General features: G+C 50.2%; 1 protein-coding gene across 4 annotated transcripts in view; it reads left to right on the plus strand.

The window, feature by feature from the left end:
- Positions 1-22,144, plus strand: part of LOC119160935 (uncharacterized) — a 120,228-nt gene that overhangs the window by 88,366 nt on the left and 9,718 nt on the right. For 3 of the 4 annotated variants that reach the window (XM_037413215.2, XM_075880389.1, XM_075880391.1), the window contains exons 5-8: positions 544-678; positions 768-926; positions 2,080-2,210; positions 21,107-21,235. In XM_037413215.2, coding sequence (XP_037269112.2) covers positions 544-678; positions 768-926; positions 2,080-2,210; positions 21,107-21,235 — 554 coding nt within the window. The remainder of the gene's footprint in view (positions 1-543; positions 679-767; positions 927-2,079; positions 2,211-21,106; positions 21,236-22,144) is intronic. The other variant, XM_075880390.1, reaches the window with a different exon arrangement.

Below are 22,144 nucleotides of genomic sequence, written 5' to 3' on the forward strand. Positions count from 1 at the left end.
ATGCATAAATTTGCAGGAAGATCTTGTTCCAATTACGATAGCGCAGATTTGGCTTTGCATAGAACCATCGCAACTTTGCCTAGTGTAGCAGTTGCTTCGAACTCTGTCACAGTTTATATTTCACTGGAGTAATAAATTATTGATCTTTACATGCATTGTAGAGGTGTAGGAAACAGTGGAAAGTGTCGATGTCATGTGTATCAAATATACGCACTGTGCATGTATACACATACACAGTCACTAATGCTGTCGATGTGCACAGTAGAGTTTCATTAAATAGTACCTGAAAGAATGATAAAAATGTGTTCTATTGAAATAGAGTTCTCATGACTGACAAGTAAGCAGAGGTGCAAAATTCGGCTATGAAACCATTAATATGAGAAGCAGTTTTATTCACCGAGTCCACTGCACAAAATGGATATATATACTTTCTCTACCTTACCTTGATACAGGCCAGAAAGTTGTGAGTGCTTGTAATGAGCTGAAGCCATCTTAAAGCTTTGACGGCATTAAACAGGCACAAAATGTGTCGCTCTCTTGCAGGAGTTCTTGTTTTCTCCGACAGCAGCCAAGCTGGCGCAGCTTGGCAGTCATCGTGCACAGAATTTGCTTCGAGAGGTTGAATCCACTGCAAGTGGCACTGACCTTATTCGTAGCTATGTAACAGCCTTCATGAAAGTAAGTAGTGACTCTGCCATTACCTGTAATTAATCGTTGTTGCTAAGCATCGAGGATGCAACTAAAATGCTGTGTGGCATTTCGTACAGGTGGCATCAGTGCTGGGCAGTGGTGAAGAAGGTGACTCAGGAAAATTTGCCGTAAACTGCGCAGACTCGCTGCTCTCTGCTGCCTTCAGTCTAGCGGAAAAGGAGAATCAATTATCAGGGCTTACTAACGAAATCATAGTAAACCTGGGCCTGATTAAGGTGAATGATCATTATCTTGGCTAAATTGTAGTTGAAGCAATTGTATTCGCTGACTGCTTCAGCTGTACTGGTCTGTTTTTTTATTAAAGTTAACAGCATACCCCACTCACAGTGAGGGCGACCCCACATGTGCAGCAAAAGGCCTTTGGCCATTTCATGAAATTCAGACTGGTCAACTAATGATGTTGACTTAAAAACAAAAACTATTTTTTTGTATTAGTAAATTAATTTTGCATTATACCAAAATTGTCACTCTTGCCTAAAAAACACACTAAGTAAGTGTGAAAACGAACAAAAAAGAAAGGTGTGCGGCAACACCGCCTTAGTAATACCACACCAAACCCTGCGACGTCACAGATTTTCACGGCATCTAGTGGGGCCTGTATAGTTCATAATTGGTAGGTATAAAGTACATTGCCTTGCCAGGGACTTCACATACCTTGTTTCAAGAAACTTAATTGAGCTGCTGTGGTCAAAGTACGATTGAAACAGCTTAAAATATGTCGTGTCAATCACATGCAGAAATTTCGGCTCGAAATTTGGAAATGACAGTTTTATCTTGATTTTATCTTAAGATATTGAAAGCGATATTAAAGACAATTATTCAGAGTATACTTTTCCGGTCTAAACTGACTCATATTTTCAGTTTAGTGCCTCTTTAATGTCAGTGCAATGACTCCCTTTAACGGTAGGCATGGGAAGGCGTGAAGGCAATATGGCAGACACCGATGAGTTCTTCAGTCTGATTTAACGCTGACAACCCCATCATGACCCTTTAAGCATCGTCATCTGTATGCTCGATACCGCTTAGAACATGGTGATAGTGCAAATGTATTGCACATAGTCGAGTGGCCACTGATGTAATGCATTTTTTTAAATGTATTCAATAGCTCAAATCCATTTTAGCAAAGTTATACCCAGTGTGAAAGTGGCTTTTATATATCCAGTGGTGTCCCACTTGCCAAACATATTTTTGTAGTAGCATGTATGTGCACTTTGTTCTGTATGCTAAATACGTCATGTCGATTATAGAGTATATTTTTTTTCTGACATGTTTATGGGAAAGCAAAACTGCAAATTAAAGCTTGGCTAGTTGTCTACATACAAATGGGCGCTCCTATTTCAGCCAGCGATCTTATATCTTTTGTTGCAGGCTGAGAAGGACCATCAGGTGAGCTGGCCGGCTTCAACAACGGAAGGTGCCATGGTCCTACTCGCTGAGCTAATGACAAAAGAATACGTTGCCAGCCCTGCGCGGGAGGTTCTTCAAGCATTCCTGTCACAGTGCGTCACTTTCGTTTCTATTAGGATAACATTACCGTAAAGGGTAGGCAAATTTTGCTGACTAGTGTTTCTTGACATTGATGTCCGGGTTTTTTAAATTTTTTCTAAGCTATGAAAGGCAACTGTGCACCTGAAGTTGAAACATTGCAGTCTGCTGAAAAGTGCTTGACCCCTTAGTCTAAGTTGCCCCCTTCTTGTCATTGCTTTTTGGTTCCGAACGGAAGCGGCATCATGGGCTACTGCTGTGTTGAAAAAAATGAGCTGCCATTAAAAATTTGAGATGCAATGTTGCCAATGCCTAGCAGGCATAACGGGTCAATTAAAGGAACAATGGTGCTACTTGGTCATGCTGAAGTACTTCCATGTACTGTATATTGCCGATGATAAGTCGACCTCCCAACTTGCACCCCTTCTAGCCAAAAAAGAAAAGTTGACTTTGAACACAGCTTCAGTTACAGCGCATGTGAAGATCTTGGTCCTTCGTTTTCTTGATTTCCTCACGGACTTTTCCCACACATCGAACTTCCACCCAGCTTCAACGTTGCTTTCAGGCTCTGCGTAAAGCATCACATGCCGCTTGATAGCAGCGAGGTACTCTTGCCAGTGTAGCAGTGACATGTTGGCGTCCATTGGGCAGCTTTGCAAATCGCACACATCACTGTTTGCGAGCGAGGAGGTTAAATGTAGAAATGCCGAATGGGCATGAGTGCAAAAGATGCTTGTGGGTGCATGTGACTGGTCATGTGGTTTAGTTCCCACAAAGTGTTGCTAGCTTTTCCATGGAACGCCCATGGTGCTCTGCGGGAAATCTTGAATTTTTTAATTGCCAGCAAGCGCTGTTAGGGCACACTGGCCCCGCCGTGGTAGTCTAGTGGCCAAGGTACTCTGACCCGCAGGTCGCGGGATCGAATCCCGGCTGCGGCGGCTGCATTTTCGATGGAGGCGAAAATGTTGTAGGCCTGTGTGCTCCGATTTGGGTGCGCGTTAAAGAACACAAGGTGATCGAAATTTCCGGAGTCCTCCACTACAGCGTCTCTCATAATCATATGGTGATCTTGGGACATTAAGGGAGGACGCGGGTCTTAGAATGGTCAAAAATGACCAAAAAATCGTTTTTGAGAAAACCGCATTTTTCGAATGTTTGCACCAATAAGCACCTGCCATAAAAGCTTCAACACTGAATTCGATCGGGAAATATAAAATCGCATTTCAAAACGGCACGGTAGTCGCGAAACGCTCCGCAACACGGAATATTTGGTCAAACTTCCCGCGCGCACTGACGACGAAGCAGGGAGCCGATCGCCGCGATCTTGGTCTTGTTTTGAAGCTGATTTCTTTGTGCTCATTTTGCGGCCCCTCAATATGGCGTCGCCTCAAGAGAACGACAACTCTCGCCGCTTTTCTGAAAGCCTTTCCGTACCGCCGATTGGCTAAAGCGCGCGCTCGCAAGTCGAGCCCCCTGTCTCGCGCTTCCCATTGGCTGGCGCGTCCAAGGCGACCCGCCAGTTTTTTTTTCTTGCTCCGCCGGTCTGCCGCAGCGGTTGCTGTTGCGCGCGCGTGTGGTGTTCTGCCTTTTGTTTTAACGCTATGGCCGGTGTGAGCGGAGACCCTCGGCTAAAAAAGAAGACTCGTCAAGCGTACGGCAAGAAAAAACGGCGTGCGTGGAACGCGCAATGGAAGGAAGGCGACGATATCGTGCTGCCAAGAGCTCCTGATGCAGCCGAGGGAGTTCTTTCCGACGACGGCACGCTGCCGCGACTACCTGTTGTAGCCGAAGCGGTGCCAGCGGTGGTGCTCTCGCCCGGCCCTAGCTGCAGCATTTTCTTGGGTGATCGCATTATCGGGTCACCTGGTACTTCAAGAAATATTCAAGACCGTGTTTGCACGATGTTCTTCAGTGAGGAGGAGACAGCCGAGCGCGCTAGAAATGCGGCGGATTTGAAGGAGACCTTGGCATCACAATGCGCGACGGAACGAAAGTTCAAGCTACTCGACGTTGAACTGGAGGACAACGGCAAAGAAAACGGCACGGAATTCTCGATCGTCGACATAGCCGTGATAAACTCGTTGTTTGGGCTCGTCGTGTGCCCCGAGTGTGGCGCGAAAAGCATGACTTTTTCGAGGGGAAAAAAAGACTACGGCCTGTGCTCAAAGCTTGTGCTCTCGTGCAGTGACTGCGACTTCCGTGAGGACCGTTTTTCGTCCCCAAGAGTAGCCGGCGACAGTGAGGTCAAGATTAGGCCTTTTGAAGTCAATTTGCGTGCAATGTGTTACGTCGCGAGTGAACGGCTCAGTAACCAAGCAAGAACAAGGAAGTTTTATTTTGCGTGTCTCGCTTTTATGTGCTCGGCGATGGCGATGACGTCATGGCATGATTGGCGACACGCTTGCATGACGTAGCACATCTCCCCCTTTTACCAGTTGAACCTTTGAGGTGGTCGCCGTAGCCTGTTGGACCGGCGAAGCGGCGGCGGTGCCTCAGGTTGGCTTGAGGGCGGTGACCCCGCCGGCGTGGGGTCAGCCATGTCGGCTGGCATCGGCGAGGTTTCGTTAGCGGTGGTGGTGGATGTTGTAGCGTTCCCTGGCTGCGTCGTGTTCGAGTCCTTCGGTGTGCGCAGCCGCAGTTGGTTCGCATGATGACGTTGCTCGCCGTCCGGCGTAGACACAGTCGCCATCCGAGCCCCTTGGGTACTGCCACTCCCGGCAACCATTTTGGCTGGCTGTGGAAACTTCTCAGCCACACCGGCTGTCCTGCACGGAACGGCATGGTGGAGGAGCGCTCTTCAAGACGCGGTTCCCCGCCTGCACTCAGGAGGCAACAGTCTAGCCTGGTCCGTAGCTGATAACCCAGCAGTAGTTCGGACGGAGACTTCCCAGCCTTTACCGGTGTCCGTCGGTATCGGCAGAAAAACTGACTGAGACGTTTAATGAATGTGCCACCCCCTTGGCTTTTTCGAAGGCCTTCCTTGATCGTGCGAACCGCGCGTTCCGCCAGGCCATTTGACTGTGGGTGGTAAGGCGCCGTCGTCACATGGTTGATCCCGTTCATTCTTACGAACTTCTGAAACCCGGCTGAGACGAACTGTGGCCCATTATCTGAAACAAGTGTTTGTGGCACTCCGAACCTGGCAAATATGGGCCTCAACGCTTCCACGGTGGCTTCTGATGTCGTACTCCGCCTCGATATGGCCTCCAGCCACTTTGTTTCAGCATCTACGAACACCAGTAGCATGTGTCCTTCGACGGGGCCTGCGTAGTCGATGTGCACTCGAGACCATTTCCGGCCCGTTTCTGGCCATGGCGGCGGAACCGAAGTGGGCTGGGGGCGTCGAGCAGTGCCGTGATGTTGCTTTTGGGGCGTAGGCCGTGTCTGTCGATGCAGTGTCCGAGAAAGGTGACTTGCTCTTGCCTGAACTTGCATTTCTCCCGTCGTAGGCGCAGGCCGTGTTCCCTCAGGCGCTGTAGCACTTGCTCCAGGATCCTGCAGTCGTTTGCCTTTTCCGATACAATTATGTCTTCCAGATATACCTACATGCCGGGGATCCCGCTGAGCACGGCCTCCATGCGCCGCTGGAAGATTGCTGGCGCTGACGACACTCCGAACGGCAGCTTGTTGAAACAGTAGAGACCCTTGTGCGTGTTAAAAACGACTAGCCTCTTCGAGTCGTCGTCAAGCGCCAGCTGATTATAGGCGTTCCTCAAGTCCAATGTGCTGAAAACTTTTCCGCCGTTGAGGTTCGCAAAGATATCGTCAACCCGCGGCAGCGAATATTGCTCCATTATGGTAGCTGCGTTCACCGTAAGCCGGAAGTCGCCGCATAATCGCACCTGTCCATCTTTCTTGACTAAGGGCACCACGGGTGTGGCCCATTCGGCCGATGTTACCGTTGATAACACCCCTTCGTTTACCAGCCGATCTAACTCTGCTGATACCATTTGTTTGAGCGCATATGGCACCGTCCGCGCCTTACAAAACCGGGGTCTTGCGCCTTCTTTGACGGTCAGGTGTACCGGTGGCCCTCGGAGCGAACCCAACCCCGGAGCAAAGACATCACTGTACTTTCATAGCATGGTTTCCACCATTCTGTCCGCATTTTCCGCCTGCACACACGGCACCTCGTTTCCAGTGAGTACCGGCACGCCTGCCGTATTGAAGCTGCGGATAGTGTCATGGCCGCAAAGCATCGGTTCCGGACAGTCGATGACGAAAAGTGCGGCCTGAATGGTCGCGCCACTCATGGTCGCATTGAGAGAGAGAGAAACAACTTTTATTGAAACGGCAAGTGTTAGAGGAGTTGACTCCCCTCCCTTAGATGGCAGCTAGGAGTCCTTGGGCCCTAGCGGCATCTTCGGCTTGCCTGATGACCTGTAGTTGGTCCTCGATGCTTGAGCTCAGCAGCGCGGTCTCCCACTGCTCCGTATTCATGTATGTGTTTGGCCCCTTCACGATGTTGGGGCAAGCCCAGATAATGTGTTTGAGGTCCGCCCGCTGATTGCAGTGTTTACATCTGTCTGAGTAGAGGTCCGGGTAACAATGATTATAAGCGATTGGGTTTGGGAACGTGTTTGTTTGTAATAGGCGCCACGCTGTCGCCTGCTGCTTATTTAATGAGGAGTGTGGTGGCGGGTAGTGCTGCCTCCCTAATCTGTAGTGCTTGGTAATTTCGTTGTAACTGAACATGCGGTCTCTCTCCGCACGCGGGCTCCGCGTCATTCCTGCCCCTGCTCGGCTCGCTAACTCTCGAGCTAGGGTGTGTGCGGTTTCATTGCCCGGGAGGGAGGAGTGGGCGGGCGTCCATATAACATAAACGTCGCGCTCTCCGCGAAAGTTATTTAAGATTCTTAACGCCTCTTTCGAGACTCTTCCGTTAGCGAAGTTATGAATCGCGGTTTTAGAATCGCTGATTACGACGCTGGCCCTTGTGGACGCAAGCGTCAGCGCTATGGCCGTTTCTTCAGCGATTTCCAAATTTCCTGTTTTAATGGTGCCGCTAGCAAGCAGGTGGCCCGCTTGATTTGAAGCGACTATTGCCATGTGTCGACCGTCTGTATATTCGGCTGCATCTACATATACCACGTCCACGTCATGTTGAAACTTCTTGTGCAGTGCTCTCGCTCTTGCATTCCTCCGCTCCCGGTGATGTTCGGGGTGCATGTTTCTGGGTAACGGAGGTATTATGATGCGCTCTCTGGTTTCTTTTGGGATATCGTATTTATTGCCGCTTTGGCCAGCGTACGTTATTGCAAGTTTGTGCAGGATGTGTCTTCCCATTCATATAGACTCCATTCATATAGTAGGACGTCCAAGAACGCCCATCGACTTGACGAAAGTGCCGCCGTGGCAATTGCACGACGCCCTGCTCAAGGCAGCTTCACTGCCAGATCAGCCACCAGCAAGTCGGGATCGCCTTCGGACGCACCCCACCAATAATACCTTTACCTTGAGCGTGATCGACTCGCAACGCGCCCAAGCCTACCTTCGAGTGAAGTCGATTACCATCGGCGCTGCTACTATCGAGCTCCATGTCTACGCCCCCCCTCCAGACGACGCCATACGAGGCATCATGTTCCATGCATACGATGACTTCTCAGACGAAGAGATTTTGGCAGACCTACAAGCCAGCAACCCCACCATTCCTATCGTGAGTGGAAGACGCTTGGGCCAAACTAGGCACGTCGTGGTTGCACTAATGACGCCAAACCTTCCAAAGTGGATATTCTACCACGGAACCGACATCAGGCTGTACCCGTTCTACAACAGGGTGGAATCGTGTTTTAACTGCCGCAAGGTTGGTCACCGCACGGATGTTTGCCCGATGCCACGTAAGCAGCGGTGCCGCCGTTGCGGAGAGGAACACCCCACACCAGGACAGGGCGAAACACCCGCATGCACGCCACGCTGCATCGTCTGCAATGGTGCACACAACACCGGCAGCTCAAACTGCAAGTATCGCTTTATCAAGAAGGCGCCACCCACCCCGCAATCGAAGCAAGAAGCGCAAGAACCTTCGTCGAACAACCATCGCAACCCATCTCACAGTGGCTCCTCCAGCAGACGCTCACCATCATCTCGAGACCATTCTGCATCTTTCCCACCACTCGGGAACAGCAGCAACCAGCAGCAGCGCCGAGAGAGCAGGTCCCCATCCCACACCCGGCGCTCAGGGTCTCGTTCAGCTAAACGACGTGGCAGCAGGTGTCGATCCCACAGCAGGCGCCCGAGGTCACGCTCAGCCCAACGACGAGACAGCAGGCCCTCATCTCACTCAAGGTCCAAATCAGCCAGGCGCAGCCCATCGGTGTCTCGTTCATCCAGTCGAGGTCCCGGAGAAGCGTCCAAGTCGGTGGCCTGGCAGCGGGGCGCCCCGGCATCACTACTATTTTCCGATTCACAGGTGAGGGAGTTGGCAAAGGAGAATTCTGCCCTTAAGGCTCAAATCTCGGCCCAGCAGTCCCAGATAGCTAAATTGACTAGCTACATCCAGTCTCTAGAAGCCAAAATAGATAGAGCACTCAGTATCGACAAACAAACTACACCCACATCATCCGAAACACAAGACGCACATCCGAACCCCCTGGCACCAAACCCGGCGTTATCGCCAGTTCCTCAACTTCAGAACGCTAATAAACGCAAGGCAGCTACACCCACAGCTTCACTCCACGCAGACGCCGACATCACTACAAAAGTAACGACGGCAGTCACGGCAGCCATCTCAACGCTGAAATCCGATCTGAACGCTGAAATAGAAACGCGCTTTAATGCGATCCACCAAACCATCCGGGAAACAACCACCTCATTCGCCGTGTTAAAGAGCTCGACCGAAGCTGCACTGGCCGACTTCAGTGTGCAGTTGGCCATCCACCGCACACCATCCAATAGCCGGCAAACACCGGCCCCTACGCCAATAACATAGTCATGGCGGCTCTCCACACGCTCACCGTCTGGCAGTGGAACTGCAGGAGCTTCCGCAATAAGAAGGGCCATCTGCAGCAACATATCCAGCATATTCAAAACCATGCACCAAATGGGGAATGTTCGCCGGACATCATAGTTTTACAAGAAACGAACACTGCCGCTCAACTGCCCGGATACGCATCATATAATCAGAAAATAGACATATCCGCGAGCGCACAATGCCACACTGCCATCTTAGTACACAAGAATGTCACAGCCATTCAACATGAAATTGAGGGTACGAGTATTCATCACACACTGGTGGAAATTATACCAAAAAGACGAGGAGACAAGCCACTCTTCATTTTAAATATATACAGCCCTCCAAGAGATACAGCTGCGGATCTACCTTACATCTTTCGGAAAGCAACAAATCTGGCGAAGGATGCAAAGCTGCTCGTACTAGGCGATTTTAACGCAAAACATCCCGAATGGGGATACCCGAAATCCAACCCCAAGGGTCGCCGATTATGGAGCATCATACACGACCTAGGTTTCAGTATCCTCAATGATCCGGAGCAATCGACGCGAATCGGGAACAGCGTATGTCGAGATACTACCCCAGACCTCTCCCTTTGCAAAAACACGGAGGGTGCCCGTTGGCAAAACACAGGTCACACCGTAGGAAGTGACCATTTCATTCTAGCAGTAACCATTGAGTTAACCACAAGCAATGTAAAAAAACGAGCCACAGCTCGCATTACAGACTGGGATAAATTCCGCCAACTGCGCAAAGAAACGGCACCCGATTCGGTATTGGACTTGAACGAATGGATACTTTCTTTGAGTCGAGATGTGGACGCTACAACATACCAAGCAGACGTAACTCCGGAACAGCCATCAACAGATTCACGCCTTCTACATATGTGGGAGGCGCATGAAAGCCTCATGCGTAGGTGGCGGCGCCAACGTCACAACACAAGGCTCCGCCGCCGCATCTCGAGGCTCGAACGTGAATTAGAAGCCCACACCGCTGTGCTAACACGCCAACAGTGGGGCCAACTTTGCGGCAGCCTCAATGGCCAGATGGGCTGCAAGAAAACGTGGCATCTTCTGCGACACCTGCTGGACCCTGGTAGCTCCAAGTCGGCCGCACGCAAACAGCTCGCGCGAATTGTCCATCAATACCCGGGCACCAACGAAGAGCTGCTGGAGGAGCTCATCACCCGCTACATCAACACATCTCAGAAACAGAACAGCACAGAGCAGTTGCCTGAATACACTGGAACAGCCAACGAACAGTTGGACGCCGACATTTCGGAAAGTGAGGTTTGCATAGCGCTACATAAACTGCGTACAACATCGGCACCCGGTCCTGACGGGGTGACAAATAAGACGCTGCGCAACCTCGATCCAAAGTCGGTAGGGGCCATTACTGAATATATGAATGAGTGCTGGAGGTCCGGCCATTTGCCATCAGAATGGAAACACGCAAGGGTCGCGTTTATACCGAAACCGGGCAAGAAACTCGACCTGGAGAATCTTCGTCCAATCTCGTTGACCTCCTGCCTGGGCAAACTAATGGAGCATGTTGTCCTCTGTCGCTTGCAAAATTTCGCGGAAGAGCACCGCCTACTTCCCCCCACAATGCTGGGCTTCAGGGCCCATCTATCCACTCAGGATGCGCTCATCCAGTTGCATCACGATCTCCTACGACCTGAGAGTGGCACTAGTACCAAGGCTTTGCTCGGTCTGGACCTTCACAAAGCATTTGACAACGTGAAGCATAGTGCCATTTTAGGCAGTCTGTCCGAACTACGATCCGGGGAACGCATATTTAACTACGTCCGTGCTTTCTTATCTAATCGAACGGTTGAACTCTCAGTGGGTGACCTTCGTTCTAAGCTCATCACACTCGGTGATCGCGGCACCCCGCAGGGAGCTGTTTTGTCCCCTTTCCTTTTCAACCTCGCTATGAGGTCACTACCTCCCAAACTTGACACGATACCCGGCCTGCGATACACCCTCTACGCAGATGACATCACGCTCTGGACGACGGTGGGATCCGATGGTCAAATCGAGGAGACTCTTCAAAGAGCAACCGACGTAGTCGTTCAGCACGTGTCAGAAGCGGGTTTGGAGTGTTCCCAGAGCAAATCGGAGCTACTATTACTGCGACCTCCAGATCGCCGCAAAATTAAGACTCCACTTCCTAGTATTAACGTGTATGTCAATGACACGCCAATTAAGCAGGTGGCCCACATGAGAGTACTCGGACTCATTGTGCAAACAAACCACCACAACAACATTACGCTAGACCGTCTCACCGTAACCGTGAACCAGACGGCCCATCTTATATCTCGAGTGAGCGCTCGCAATCGAGGCATGAAGGAGAAAGAACTGCTACAGATAATTCAAGCCTTCGTTTTGTCGCGCTTCACGTACGCCCTCCCTTATTTGCACCTCCTTCAATCTGAGCGAGCCCAACTAAATCGGCTCTTACGCAAAGCGTATAAGGTGGCATTGGGTCTCCCCCGAAACACATCGACAGAGCACCTCCTCAGTCTTGGGCTGCATAACACCTTAGAAGAACTTCTTGAAGCGCATCTTACGGCGCAAATTCACCGATTACAGGGAAGCAGGACGGGGCGTTGGATCCTTGCTAACATTGACCATGTGGTATCTCCTACGGGTAACGATCCGGCTGTCATCCCCCCCAACATCAGAAAGAAATTCCTCATAAAACCACTGCCAAAGAACATGTTGGCCAGCCATCACGACGGTAGAAGGAAAGCGAGGGCCAAATTCTTGCAAAAAACGTACGCGTCCAACCCAACCGTTGCGTACGTTGACGCCGCCCAATACCGAGAGTTTACTAAAGCATATGCAATAAGCGTAATCACTCTCCCCGGCAACAACGCCAATTCACCTCAAATTAAAGCGGCTGCTTCTGTCCGTGTGCTTAATACGACAGAAGCTGAGGAAGCGGCGATAGCGCTAGCAGCAGCATCCGGATTCACCACTATACTCAGTGACTCAAAGGCTGCTATATCCAACTTCGCACGTGGCATTGTGGCCCCCACAACTCTGCGTTTACTATTGCCCAGTCTCCTTACAGATGCTGAGGAAGACGCACTATCCTCCATTGCGCTGGTATGGGTGCCGGCTCACGCGGGGAACCCAGGGAACGAGGCGGCCCACCTATATGCTCGAGGATTCGTCAGCCGAGCGGTGGTACCCGCCTCTGATTTGGAAAACCCTGGTGAAGCCTTGACATCCTACCATGACATCACACAATATTACCGTCTTTCGAGGCAGACAAAACCACCCCCGCACCATAAGCTAACTAAGCGCCAGGAGGTTATCTGGCGCCGCTTGCAAACACATTCATTTCCGTGCCCATACATTTATGCACGTATATACCCCGACTCGATTGACCCGCATTGCTCGCATTGTGGCTCAATAGCCACACTTAATCACATTCTCTGGGCCTGCAGGGAAGATCCCCCCTCTCTCGATCTCCTAGCCGCTCCCTCGCCAGAGGGGTGGGAGGCAGTTCTGACCTCCACCAGCCTGGCCGTTCAGCTCCAGGCCGTACAAAGGGCAGAGGAGGTGGCCATCAGGTTCAGCCTGGCGGGTCACCTACCTCCTTAAGTCTGACGACAATAAAGTTGTGTTCTCTCTCTCTGGGTAACGGAGGTATTATGATGCGCTCTCTGGTTTCTTTTGGGATATCGTATTTATTGCCGCTTTGGCCAGCGTACGTTATTGCAAGTTTGTGCAGGATGTGTCTTCCCGTGTTGCTTTGCGCGAGTCGTTCATATTGCGCTATCATATGAGCCTCAATAAGTTCGTCTAGCGTGTTATGCATTCCTAACGCTTCGAACTTTTCGTTAGACGTGGTGATCGGTAATCCGAGGGCTTGCTTATATGCTTTTTTAATTATGCATTCTATCTTTTGTTTTTCCGCCACTTGCAACTTGAGGTATGGGGTCACATACACTATGCGGCTGACGACGAAGGCTTGGATGAGCTGCACTAAGTTGTGTTCTTTCACGCCGTAGTTTTTGTTGGCGATTCTTCGAATCATTCGAATGGTTTGTTGGGTGTTGTTATCCAGTAACTTTATTGCTTCCCCGTTATGTCCGTTCTCGGATATTCGGAGTCCCAGAACTCTTATGTGTTGTACCTGAGGTATTGGGTAACCTCCTGCTAAGATTGTGATGTTGTGTCGTTCGTGAATGCGCTTGCGACCTCTGCTTGTAGGTCTGTAGAGTAATAACTCCGATTTTTGAGGAGAGCATTTTAGGCCATTGTTCTCCACGTATCGCTCTACCGTATTTACTGCTTGTTGTAAAATCTCTTCTATGTGACCGTCGCTCCCGCCCGTCACCCATAGGGTGATGTCATCCGCATAGATACTGTGCTGAAGCCCTTCGACGCGTTCCAGCTCTGAGGGTAAACCAAGCATCGCCACGTTGAATAGGAAAGGGGAAAGCACCGAACCTTGTGGTGTTCCCTTGTTGCCGAGAACGAATTCTTCGGATTCCGCTTCCCCGGCCGTGATTGTAGCTTTACGGTTGGTGAGAAAATCTTTTATGTAATCGTACACTTTCCGACCTACGTGTAGGTTTTGCAAGTTGCGCAATATGGCCTCGTGGGTGACGTTATCAAATGCCTTCTGCAGGTCAAGGCCCAGAATGGCTTTTGTATCCAGGGTGTGCGTTTCGGCGTCTATGATTTGATTCTTTAGCTGCAACATGACGTCTTGCGTCGAGAGTCTTGGTCGAAAGCCGATCATGGTGTGTGGGTATAGCTCGTTGTCGTCCATGTATCTGACGAGACGCGTCAAAATTACTTTTTCCATGAGCTTTCCAATGCAGGACGTCAATGAAATGGGCCTGAGATTTCCGATGAGCGGCTTTTTGCCCGGCTTGGGTATTAATATGATTTTGGCGGTTTTCCATTGCTGGGGTATGGCGCCCTTCTCCCAGCATTCGTTTATGTACTTTGTGAGAGCAGTGACGGATTCGTCATCTAAGTTGCGAAGTGTTTTATTTGTTATACCGTCGGGACCCGGGGCGGACTTGGGATTGAGTCGTCCGAGTTCGTATCGAATCTCTGCCTCTGTTATGGAGGCGTCGAGGTCGACGTTATCCTTCCCTTCGTACTCTGGGAGTCGCGCCTTTGTGGCATCTCCTACGTATGTCTGGCGTAGCTCGCGTAAGAGCTCTGCTTCTGTACCTGCGTAGCTGTGTAGTATCCGTTGCAGGTTTTGTCTTTGTGTTGTTTTCGTGCCTTCTGGATCAAGGAGGCCTCGGAGAATGTTCCAAGTTTTGGACATTCCGAACTGCCTGTTCATTAAAGTGCACATGCCTGCCCACTGCTGCTGGGACAGCCTATTTGCGTAGTCTTCTATGTCTCTGTCGAGCGCGACGATTCTCTTTCTTAGACGCCGGTTGTGCTTTTGACCTTTCCAGCGCTCTTGCAGGCTGCGTTTTGCCTCCCACATGTGTAAGAGCTTGCTGTCCATTTCTTCCATTCCTGCCTCTTCGGGAACATGTTTGGTGGCTTTCTGCACGCTACGCTGGAGTGTGTCTGTCCACTTCTGTATATCTTCGATGGTCTCTGTAGCATCGTCCTCTCTTATCTTACGAAAGGTGTCCCACTCGGTTAACATTATTTTTCTACCTTTCTTTTTACGCGGACCTGCTTGTAAAATTGTGCATACAATGTAGTGATCGCTGCCTAGATTTACGTTAGTGTTGGTCCAATGAGGGTTGGATATATTCCTTATGAATGTAAGGTCCGGCGTGGTGTCTCTACTGACGCTGTTCCCCATTCTGGTAGGGTCTTGTGGGTTAGTTATTAGCGTGAGCTCCTCGTGCTGCGCGTCGTTCCACAGGTTGCGGCCTTTAACGTTTTCGATGGTGTAACCCCAGGCGGCGTGTGGTGCGTTAAAGTCGCCCACGACGATCAGTGCTTGTCTGCCCGCTACGTTTAGCACTTTGCTGAAAAGCGAGCCAAACTTTACCTTTTGTCGTGGTGGACTGTACACCTTCAACACAAACAAGCTTCCCTCCTTTTTTCGAGACGGGAGAATTTCTAGTAGGACGTGGTCTATGTTGCGTACGCCAGTATCGTGTTCTACAGCCGTTATATTACGATGTATCAGTGTGGTTACTGTTGCTTTTTCAGCTAAAGTGCTATATGATTTGTATCCTGATAATTTTGCGGTCCCCCCAGTTTCCTGGAGGGCGATTACATCTGGTGCTTGCTTGTTTTTTACGAATTGCTGCAGGTTACCCCGCTTACGACGAAACCCACGACAATTCCACTGCCAAATCGTGTATTCATTAGGCGGCGCCATGTTGGCTACTCGAGTTTTCTATGCAGCTGTTCTCAGCCGCAGGTGGTCTGCTGTACGGCTTGCTCTTGACCGGCCTCGCTCCTGCGGGTCGGGCGTCTTTCGAGACGTTTTCTAGCTGCCCTACCCTACCCTCGAGGGTGTCGAACCTCTGAGACATTTCATCTCGCATCTGCGTTATCTGCTGTTGTAGGCCCGCGCGCATCTGCATGAATTGCTGCTGTAAACCTACGAACATTTCCTGAAACATGCCTTTTACTTCTCCGAGTGTAGAGTCGCTTTGCTCATCGGCGTTTTCCTTTGCCCTTCGTTTATGCGGTGGCGTTTCTCCACTCATCGACGCGGGAACGGGCGTCGCCGGAGCTCGAAAAGGTGTCGACGCCCTAATGGGTGTTGGCGTGGTATGGGTCATCTCATAGTGTTTTGGGTTCTTAAGCTTAGCGTTTTCTACTTTAAGCATTTTTACCTCTTCCCTTAGCGTCGCGTTTTCTCGCTTTATTTGCTCTAACAACTGTCTGATCTGTGTTATTTCCTGTTCTAAGGCGGACCCCGCGCGTGTAGGTGTAACAGCAGTGCCAGAGACCGCGTCTGCAAAGCTCACCTGTGCCTGAGTTTCTACCGCTCCTCGGCTGGATTGCAATCATGACGTTGCCCTGGATCTCGATCGGGTTCTCGATCGGGTTCTCGAACGGGTTCTGGACCGGGTCCTCGACCTTGGTCTGCGACCGGGCTGCTTCCGACTGTCCCCCTCGTATGGTCCCGGGGGTGAGCCTTCTGTGCGATGGCCTTCTGATCCCTGGGTGTTCTCGCTCGTTGCTTTGCCAGCTCGTTTGTTGTAGTCGTTGATGCCGTATGGTGTTTCGGCCTCCGCTTCTTCTCTTCTTCGTCGCTCCCAGCGTCTTCGCCGGACCAAATACGGTATCTTGTACTTTGCCTTGCAGCGTCTGTCTCCCGTAAAGTGAGCTTGCCCGCATAGCTGACATCTTGCTTCACACTGGTGTTCTTGCGGCGGGTTGGCCACGCCGCATCCTCTGCATATTTTTTCGTCTGGGTTGGGGCAAACGTCCGCCCTGTGTCCCAGCCTCCCACATTCGTAGCAAATGTCAATGTGTTTTCTGTATAGCGAGCACCGGACGATGAGCGCTCCGTATTTCACGTATCTCGGCACGTGTAGTCCGTCGAAGAGCACGATTACATTGTCTGTGTTACCCATCCTCTTCGCGTGTAATATGCTTGGGTTTCTTGCTGTCACTAGGTTGTCTATAATATCTTCGGAACTTTCCTCTTGGGATATCCCTCTTATGAGTCCCTTAGATGTGTTTTCCGGCGCTGCTCTGTAGGCGCTGGCTTCGTGTTCTTGCTCTCCCACTCGGATCTTCGTGATGGCTCCGTACCGCCTGGCTCGCTCTTCGGACGGCGTGCTGACGACCACGATATTCTGCTTGTAGTTTATGCATATACTGTCTTCTTCTGCTGCTTCGCGACCGACGCCTGCGGCGTTTCTCAGGCAGCAGTATATGCGTGCCTGCCTGTGCTCCGAAACGCTGAGTCCTCCTCGTGGTCGCACGATCACTTTGTAGTCTTCTGCCGGTAGACGAGGAAGTCTGCTTGCATTAGCAATTTGTCGTATGGTTCGTTCACCTTTCCACTTGCTGTCCCCAGGCGCGCCCGTCGGCGCAGCAGCGTCTCTTACCATGGTTCTCTTCGGGCCTGAAATCCCTCCAGATGTTTTCGTGATGTTTCTTCTGCGGACTTCACACCATCCGGCGTCGTTGGTAAAGTCCTCCGGTTGCATATCTTCTTCTTCCACGCTTACAACCTCCATCGTGGTGCTAGACGCGCCGTCGAGGCGTTCCGGGGTCGCCCCAGGCGTCCTCGTCGACGCGTTGGACCTAGCTCTCCCCGCCGCTGCGGCGGCAGACGCAATGTTTGATCTTCGTGGCGACTCAGAATTATCGGTGTCAGTGCCGAAAAAGCGGGCCCACCTTGCAATAGTTGGTATCCAGGTGTTCGGCTGAACTTCCTCCGTCGATTGGCGTAGAGACTTTAGCCAAGTTTTGCAATTTTTTAACAAAAATCATTTGAAAACTGCGGAGCCTACACAACGTGCGTCCGCACTCTGCGACTCCTAGCGTCCAACCTTCTGGTCGCATTGAGTTGCAATTTTTCGTTGATAGGAAGTGGGCCCTTGAAACATGACAGCTTCATTGTTGTGGCTTGCAAACGTGGCCATTTGCCTCGGTGTCGCTCGAACACTGACCGCGGAATAACACTCACAGGTGAACCCGTGTCTACCAACATAGTGAGCGGCACTCTGTTCTAACTTATCTGGCGCAAAATAGGCTTTACGTGCGCGCTGTCCGTCACTTGATGCGCATTCAGCGTGTATAAAGCTTCGCAGTCATCCGAACTCTCTTGTGGGTCTTGCGAAAGGGCGTTCGCTTGTTGCCTCCGATTAGTGTTTTCGTCCCACGCTCTACACACTCGTGCCAAGTGGCCGCGTTTCCGGCATCGATGGCACACTGTTCGGAGAGGACGACAATCATCCGCTTGGTGCGAGGATGCACCACAGCAGGTGCAAGGCCGATCCTTATTGCGAGATAGCCCACTTGCTTTCTTCGACTTCGAACGTGAGAGGCCCGGCCGGACAAAATTCGTTGTGTCGGCTACCGAGGAGGGCAGTGGCTGCATGTGCTGCGCGTTTTCCGCGGCGGCCTCAGCAGCCATTACGAAGTCTTCTGCTTCCTTCAAAGTCAGGGAACCGCGGGTCAACAACAGATGTCTTATGTCGTCGTCTCGAACACCACATACAATGCGGTCCCGCAGCATGCGGTGCAACATGTCGCCGAAATTGCAGTCTTCGGCCATGCGGCGAAGGCTGGCTACAAAATCCCGCACTCGCTCACCTTCTGCCTGTGTGCGCGTGAAGAATCGGTAGCTGGCTGCTGTTTCGTTGACCTGCGGCTCGTAGTGGCTCTGCAGATGCTTGATGACATCGCTGTAGGTGAGGTCGTTCACGCTTTTGGGGTGGCATCGTCCCTGAAGTACTTTGACGGCGCCATTGGACAGAGCCGCCACCAGCAGGGCTCGTTGTTTTGCCTCGTCTGTGATTTCCTGTGCTTGAAAGTATGCTTCCTAGCGTACCTTGTAGGCGGACCAGCCTCCTTCTTCTTCCGTGAATGCAGGCGCCTGTCCCGGCGCCATCGCTGCCTGTTTCAGCAGCCGCGCTTCAAAGCCTCCTCCCACTGCGTCGATTCGTGCCTCGTCGCCACTGTTACGTCGCGAGTGAACGGCTCAGTAACCAAGCAAGAACAAGGAAGTTTTATTTTGCGTGTCTCGCTTTTATGTGCTCGGCGATGGCGATGACGTCATGGCATGATTGGCAACACGCTTGCATGACGTAGCACAATGAAGGCCATCAGCAGCATCGGTAAGGGGGCAACAGCTCTCTCGGACTTTTTTGCTGCCATGAATGTATCTCATCGAGGCCTGCACCACAAAACCTTCCAAAGCCACATGAAAACAATGCAGAATGCCTGCAGTGCCACTGCCACCGAGTGTGAAGGTGCTAGTGTTGCTTGCATCAAGGACTTGTATGCGGAGTTGGGCAACGCACCCGGGCACATCGACGAGATTTATGATGGCACCTGGTTGACCCGTGGGCACACTTCACACATGTGTCGGGTGCATCATCGAGATGTATACAGGTTTAGTGATAGACCATGTTGTCTTGTCAAACTTTTGTTTGGGGTGCACCTTGGGACCTAAAGAAAATGACGAAGGATACGCTGCCTGGCTTGTTGATCATGCACCTGTGTGCCAAAGAAATATTGATTGCAAGGCTGGTCAAATGGAAGTGGAAGCAGCCCTTCTATTATTCCAGCGGTCACTCGAAAAGCATAAGCTTCGATATACGACAATGCTTTCAGATGGGGACAGCAAAACCTACCACGCCCTCACAACAAATGAAGTCTACGGCTTTATCAAGGTGGCAAAAAAAAGACTGCATAAACCATGTGCATAAACGAATGTTTGCAGCCTTGCGTACCCTCAGCGGCAAAAAAAAGCTCAAGGTCAGCCACTTGGTGGTAAGGGCAGGCTGACTCAAGATAAAATCAAGAAGATCGCCTCTTACTATGGTTATGCCTTGCGCAGTCACAAGCATGATGTGCCAGGAATGCAGAAGGCTGTGCTGGCCACGCTGAAGCACATGTCATCCACTGACCAGACACCCGGGCATGAGCTTTGTCCTGAAGGCCCCGAGTCATGGTGCAAATTCAACAGGGCTGAGGCCAACAATTAGGAGCTGCCGCCGCACGACCATAGCTTGCCCGACTTTGTGTGCGAGGCACTGGAGCCCGTGTTCACGCGCCTTAGTGAGACAGCCCTTCTGCAAAGGTGCAGCGACGGCCTCATGCAGAACCCCAGTGAAAGCTTGCACTCTGTGATTTGGCAGCAGGTTTCGAAAACGCAGCACACCTCATTGCGCAGCGTCGAAAGGGCAGTGGTTGAAGCTGTCAGCCGCTTCAACCAAAGTGTCACGAGAAGCAATGCGGGAATTGCGGAAAAACTAGGGTATAGCCCTGGAGATCGCTCGGTGCTCCGCAGCCTTTAAAAAGATAACGTCAGGCTGGAGAAGTCTAAGAAAAAGCACACTGACAGCTGTTCAACAAAAACCCGCCTTGCAAAGCGACACAAACCAGCAAGAGACTCGGCCTACAGTCCTGGTATGCTGTAGGGCAGTTTCAGTGGACAGCAGTGGCAATTTTTCGACAAAAATAGCATTTTGGACTGGAATATTGTGCGTAGATATGCTGTCTATGGAAGAGCCACTTCATTATACTATTCAAGTGTTTGCTACCATGCTGTTCAAGTGCTATTTTGCTTGCTGTGTACTGAAACAGACACACAGCGTTGTAAATACAGTTTCTCATGCCGTTTCGGTGGTCACGGAACTATTATTTTGAGAGTCTGCAGTCACACATTTAGTACGGCCCTGTTCACAAAACACAGAGCTACAAAACAGTACCATTTGTATTGTGGTAAGTTAATTTCAAGAAAAGCTACTTTGGGTTGAAACTTCAAATGCGTTCTTCTCAGTTCGATGTTTTTGCACACCGTACTCAGCCTTACGGGTGTTTTTTCTGTGTTATATTTGAGCAAAAATGGCATATGTGGTATCATTTTATTCGTATTGAAATGATCTGGGGGGTGATGCTATTTTCATCACTCGTGCACTCCCATGAAATTTACAGTTAGGTGTAGCAGTGGCTGCTAATTAGAAAAAAATATTCATAGTAATTTCATGATCCTTTTTTTTTTTCATGTAAAATGCTTCTGAATGAATAAAAATAGCATCACCCCCTACAGTAGATCTTTAGCAACAGTGTCATGCATTCTGATTTTGGTTTAGCAAGACTAAATTTTCATAAAGCCCCGTAACGAGTATGAAACTAATTTAATTTCAGGCATCTATATTTTATGAACTATTGCAGCTAATAAAAAACTAATTACAGATTTGAAATCAGCGTAAAAAACTGCTCAAGACTGCCCATTTTCATCTAGCTGGCACTAAAAATAAGAAAAGTCATCTAAAGACCCACCTCACCCCTTAACTGCTTTGATCTTGTGCAGACCCGGAAGCCAGTCTCCTGTGAAATCTGATCCAAACGACGTCCCAGCCCTGCAGCTGACGGAAGAGCCAGGGCCACAAGGAGGAGTGGTACAAGCCTCAGCAGAGCCAAGGCTATTCTGCTTCAAAAAGTAGGTGCCGATTAGGGAGTATCTTACAGACATGTGATCGGGAATAACACGATGCGACTAGAGTATGCACATTGACATCATATTTTTCAGGGCCTACTGGTTCCTTACCATTTCAGCCTGTTGCAGCAAGGCAGTATTGCATCACCAACAGAATGCTTGTGAAACCAATCAACGTGTGACCAACGATAGTGCATCTACTTTCGCACATTTGCCAGAAGTTTTTTTTAATTTATTTTTAGTAATGCCAAATCTCGTCGGCAGCTACTGCCATGGCATTGAAAAGATTCACCTCCATGATCAAACTGCGTAAACTACAGAATTATCATCTATTGGGAAAAGTGGTGGAGGCCCCTATTTACTGAGGTGATCAATATTTTTGCACTCAGTGCATGGAGGATCTGCTAACCTAGTGAAAGTTAGCAGACTCGCTACACCTTGACTGCTGCCATTCACCCGCATAATAGCAAGACACTACTGCCATTCACCCGCATAATAGCAAGAAACTACTTAAGCGTTGTTGTATCCAACAGAACTATCGAGTGATTGCCAGTGCCCAGTGTGCCTGCTATTACCCTCTATCCGTACGGTTATTTGTACAAGAAGCTTATTAACGTGTACTATCTCTCATAAAACAAAGGCATGGTGCTGTGAATCGTGTGGGGTTATACTTTGTAAGAACCGTTGGTGCTTCAACAAGCCTTGTATGCCAAGGTAACTTTGGTAATAGTTAGGGAAAAGCCTAGCTTGCTTGCTCATTACTATGGCATCAGCCCAGCATACTTTCCAAAGTACAGTGTCATAACTGCTGAAGACATAAATGTAACTCTATAAAAATGTACAGCTGCTTTGGTGTAATGTAGTCTGACAAATATGTAAACTTTCTGTGAAATTCAACCAACAGTTCCTGCA

The sequence above is a fragment of the Rhipicephalus microplus genome, chromosome X (genome assembly GCF_043290135.1).
Source record: "Rhipicephalus microplus isolate Deutch F79 chromosome X, USDA_Rmic, whole genome shotgun sequence".
Classification (NCBI taxonomy): Eukaryota; Metazoa; Arthropoda; class Arachnida; order Ixodida; family Ixodidae; genus Rhipicephalus; species Rhipicephalus microplus.